We start from the raw sequence: 4,714 nt of genomic DNA on the forward strand, positions 1-4,714 counted from the left end.
CCCGGCGGCTAGGGTTTCGCCACCCGAGTCGCCCGAGCGGGACGACGCGGGGGCTCTCTCAGTCCCCTCAACCCCGGGGCACGAATTATGAAGAGAGATTTAATTTGGTTGGGAAGAGGGTGATCAATACCAGTCCAGTCCATGTTTGATTTAACAGAATATGTTAAGAACTACTTAAACATTGCATTAAACACAAGGGAATATTGAAGTTGCGGGATATCTTCCTAAATTTTCACGATATCTTGTAATGTTTACACTTCTCAATATTTACAGAAAATCAGCCAGCCATAATTTTTACAAGACAAGAAAAGGGGAGCACTCCATATTGTCGATAGTTCGATTTGGTCTGAACAAAAGAAGATTGTGATAGAAAATTCAAGCATGGCATGGGACATACCTCCCTAAGTACTACTCCCTCTGTTCACAAATATAAGACGTTTTAGACATTTCGAAGTGAACTAGATACACCCCACAATGAGTGAATCTACACACTGAAAGTAGAGTAGATACATACCAAAAAAGATATCTACACAAAGCTAAAACATCTTATATTAGTGAACGGAGGGAGTAGATTAATTAGTACAAAACATGTGTTACAAGCTTGTTAAGGATGTATTACCTTAAATTCCAAAAAGACATTTAACTTCCAGACTTTCGGTTGCTTCTTGGCATCCATAGTACTCTAATTACATGCTTTCCTGTTACACCCTTTAACGGTTCTTCTCGAATGGATTTTATCACTTCAAATCAGCAATCATCACTAACATGAAGAGTCAGTTTGCATCTTCTAGATCATTAAATTCGGCAATCCTTCATGCAACTCTTTTGATTTAGTTTCACCATTCCCTTGTTCATGTAACCCCAAAGAGATTCTTTCCCACGGGCTCAGCCTTTTATACTTTCTTATCCATGCTATGAAAAAGGAATCACATGTTGAGTGTCCAGCTCCGTGTCAAAGCAAATATCAGGAAACCCATTCATACCTTCAATCTGAGACTAAACATGAAGCTGGATAAACTGAGCTAACAGAAGTGAACATCGCCCAGCAAACCATCTTCTAACCATGAAAGCCACAAAAGAGATGGTTACACAAGCTATCTTCAGGGGAATGCTCATCACAGTACTGACGATGCCATTGCATCTCCATTCTTTCTCTTCGGTAATGTTCCGAGTCATGTTTCCGCCCAGCCTTTTGTAAGCCATATATCAGTACTTCATATGTACCTGCACAAGCTGATATCTCATTTGTTTTCATTTGTGACCATAGTTTAAGAGCCTTATCAACTTCACCAGCTTGAAAATAGGCATTCATAAGGGCCGTGTAGGTAGTCACGTTCTGGTCTGCAGACGATAACCCAAAGATCTTTGTCGCGTATGAAGAATGCCCAGCACAACCCAGTCTTAGTATTAAGACTGATAATAGATATGATCCAAGATTGCAGCCAGATTTAATCAATCCTTCAACAATCTTAAGCACCAAATCAAATGAATCACTTCTGATGTATTGACCAAGAAGGCAACTATATGCAGATCTGTCCAGTTCATTGCCTACTCTTAGACTATAATGCAGAACTGCGAGCCCACATGATGGCCTGCAGTTTGTGCAGCTGGCCTGAATTATATCAGATAGGATATGTGATTCAAACTTCACATTTCTCGTTGCCAGTTCTTTCATCATCTGTTCGATAGCAGACCAGTTTCTAGCAGCCAGAAGGTACATAATCGTGTTTCTGTCAGTAATGTAGCCTAGATGAGAAAACGTTTGGTCACATTCAATGCCTTCGGATGCAAGGTGGGGATTCACTTCCCGGAGAAGATTATCACTCTCGCCACTAGCTTTTAGAGCTTCCAATGCCTCCAGGAAAATAGGTCTACGAAGAACAATGAGTTTCTCCTTCATGTACTTGAGAACGAAGGTCATCACTGATGTCTCCCCCGCCCTGGAACACTTCTGGACTAGAATATTGCAGAGTGCCTTGTCTGGTTCTACTCCTGCATCTTGCATGTCACTCATAATTTCTAGAGTAGCTTCGAATTTTCCTGATGACAATTAGATTCGTGTCAGTATATGATGGTACAAGGATTACGACTTAATGCAGTGCAGATGGACATGAAAATTCATGTACTGCACAAAAGTTGAAACTTGGACAAGAATGTCCAGGAAGCCAACTTTATTTATGCAGTGCCGATGAAAAATCATATGCATCCGGTTGTGCATCTCTATCAAATAGCAATCAAGCCGCTGCGCGCCAGAAAACATACAGGTAAGGAAAGAAACGGCATGGGTATTTAGTCGAGCACCTTACCTGCGTCGGCGAGATGCTGGATGAGCACCGTGTAGGTTGTGCAGCTGGGCCGCAGCCCCTCGGCCACCATCTCCTCAAACACCCTCTTGCCCTCGGCCGCCCTCCCGGCGTCGAAGAGGATCTTGATGCACGCCGTGTAACTCACGAGGGTGGGGCGGCACCGGCCCCGGCGAGAGCGCATCTCCTCCCACACGCCCATCGCGGCGTCCACGTCCCCGGCGCGGCCGAGCCAGTGCATGACGGTGGTAAACGTGGCGGCGTCGGGGTCCACCCCGGCTCGCAGCATCTCGGCGAGGAGGCGAAGCATGGCGGGCACGCGGCCGGCCTCGCCGAGGAGGTGGAGCATGGAGGTGTAGGTGTAGCGGTCGTGGCGGAAGGCGGCCTTGGGGTCGGCGGCGGGGGAGGCGGCGAGGCGGAAGAAGAGGAAGGCCTTTTGGAGGGGCGGGTGGGTCTTGAGGACGCGGGCGACGGTGTGGGAGTCCCAGGTGAGGCCCGGGAGGGCGAGGAGGAGCGGCCGCGCCGCCGACCAGGGGTGGTCGCGGAGTATGTTGGTGACGCGGCGGACGATGTCGCGGGTGTAGGTCGGGGTGGGGGGCTCGGCGACGGCGGGCTGCTTGGGTTGGGGCTTTGGGCGGCGACGGTGTTTCGCGGGGAGGAAGTGGCGAGGGCGGCGGAGCATTTTGGACGGCGTCGGCGACGAGGCTGCGGTGTCCCCGTGCACGCACTGGTCCGCTGGATATATATGGTCAAACCTGATATGTTGCTGCAGCGTCTCACTTATAGCATCTCCAATAAACGTGCTACCTCGCTGTAAAAAACGGCCGGTATGCAGCGCGCGGGGATTTTTCTGGGCGCGTAGTGTTTTGCACAATCCGGAGCGCCATATGTGACGCGTCGGCTATAGCGCGCAGTATCGTTCGTCCACGCGCGAAAAGCCAACGGCAGGAAATCCCCGCCCCCCCCCCCCCCCCCCCGCCCTCATTTCCCTACTGCCCGTCGCCGGTCGATTCCGCCGCCGGCCCCGCTGCTGCCCGCCACCGCGACGTAGATCCGCCTCGCCTGCGCTCCCTCCCGGCCGCCGCTCTGTGACACCCGCGCCGCCTCCAGCGACGGGCAGTAGTTGGCGCTCCTCCTCCTTCCCGGCGTCGTCGTGTTGTCCTCCGCGCCGCCATCGCCATGTCGTCATCGTCGTCTTTGCTTCCTAGGTTTCCTTATCAGCTTTCCTCTTCTTGAGAAAAACTGTCCGAGCCCCAAGATAAAGATACTATTTTAGAATGTGAGCTAAATGGTAGAAGAGGTCAGTTGGCGGAATTATTAGAACTCAATAAGGTAGATGTGGTTTGTTTGCAGGAGACAAAAAGGCAGAACTTTACAGACAAAGAGCTGTCAGATTTTGCAGTAAGAAGTTTGTTCAAATGGTTCTGTATCAGCAGATCCCTCTGTGGGTTCTGCAGGTGGATTGTTGATAGGTGTGAGGTTGGATGATTTAGATAGATGCTGTATTTGTGGGGTCTGGTGCTCATTAGAATTGTGTGCTGGTAACAAGGAGAAAAGACAAATTATCTTGGGTTGTGATTAATGTGTATGACCCTACTCAGCAGGAGCTTAGAGATGATTTCTTTGCAGAAATGACATCAAGGGTGCACAGTACTGACTTACCAAAGGTAATGGGTGGAGATTGAAATCTGATTAGGTTCAGTCATGCAAAAATCTAATGGTAATGTGCATATTAGAAGGATGGCAGCCTTCAATGAGTTCATTGCTGAAGTTTAGTTACAAGAGGGCCTCTATTAGGATGTGATTTTTACTCGCCAATTAGCTATAATAGTTAGTTGTAGTTAAGTAATTTCATATGTATGTTCATAGAGTTCATCATACGACCAAGAGGAAGAGGTGAACATATCGCTACTATTAGCATACCGCGCCGTTAAGAAGCCAAAATTTGGTGGATCGGTGTTCGGTAGACAGAAGTTGTGGAGAGAAAGTATTGAAGGGCACGAGAAGTTGATGCGGTCGTATTTCAATGAGAATCCAATATTTCCCGAAAGCTATTTTCGGCGGCGTTTTCGGATGAGTCTCAACTTGTTCAAGCACATCGCAACGGAGGTGACCAAGTATGATCGCTTCTTTGAGCAAAGGAGGAATGCCGCCGGAGAACTTGGTCATAGCACATATCAAAAGGTGACCGCCCCCTTGCGTATGTTGGCATATGGTATACCGGCGGATCTTGTTGATGATCATTTGGCCATGGGAGAGAGCACTTCTATCTTGTGTGTCAAGAGCTTTGTCGTTGCAATTGTCAATGTCTTTGGCTCCACATACTTGAGAGCCCCCAATGCTCAAGACACGGCAAGGCTTTTGGAGATCAACGCCAACCGGGGGTTTCCCGGCATGTTTGGTTCCATTGA

General features: G+C 48.6%; 1 protein-coding gene across 1 annotated transcript; it reads right to left on the reverse strand.

Annotated features, from left to right (window-relative positions):
- Positions 1 to 203: 203 nt before the first annotated feature.
- On the reverse strand, positions 204 to 3,062 carry LOC127301746 (pentatricopeptide repeat-containing protein At2g01390). The gene is made up of 2 exons (XM_051332014.2): positions 2,307 to 3,062; positions 204 to 2,040 (listed from the first exon to the last, which is right to left on the reverse strand). The coding sequence occupies exons 1-2, from the start codon at positions 2,983 to 2,985 to the stop codon at positions 1,058 to 1,060; spliced, it is 1,662 nt and encodes a 553-aa protein (XP_051187974.1). The 5' UTR covers positions 2,986 to 3,062; the 3' UTR covers positions 204 to 1,057.
- Between the last annotated feature and the right edge of the window lie 1,652 nt (positions 3,063 to 4,714).

Source organism: Lolium perenne, chromosome 7 (assembly GCF_019359855.2).
Source record: "Lolium perenne isolate Kyuss_39 chromosome 7, Kyuss_2.0, whole genome shotgun sequence".
NCBI lineage: Eukaryota > Viridiplantae > Streptophyta > Magnoliopsida > Poales > Poaceae > Lolium > Lolium perenne.

What these genes read in the sequence shown, in the direction of transcription:
- LOC127301746 (XM_051332014.2), bottom strand. Translation starts at nt 2,985, where the DNA reads ATGCTCCGCCGCCCTCGCCACTTCCTCCCCGCGAAACACCGTCGCCGC. An exon ending in CCAGCATCTCGCCGACGCAG is followed by an intron (nt 2,041 to 2,306) that starts GTAAGGTGCTCG and finishes AATTGTCATCAG; the next exon opens with GAAAATTCGAAGCTACTCTA.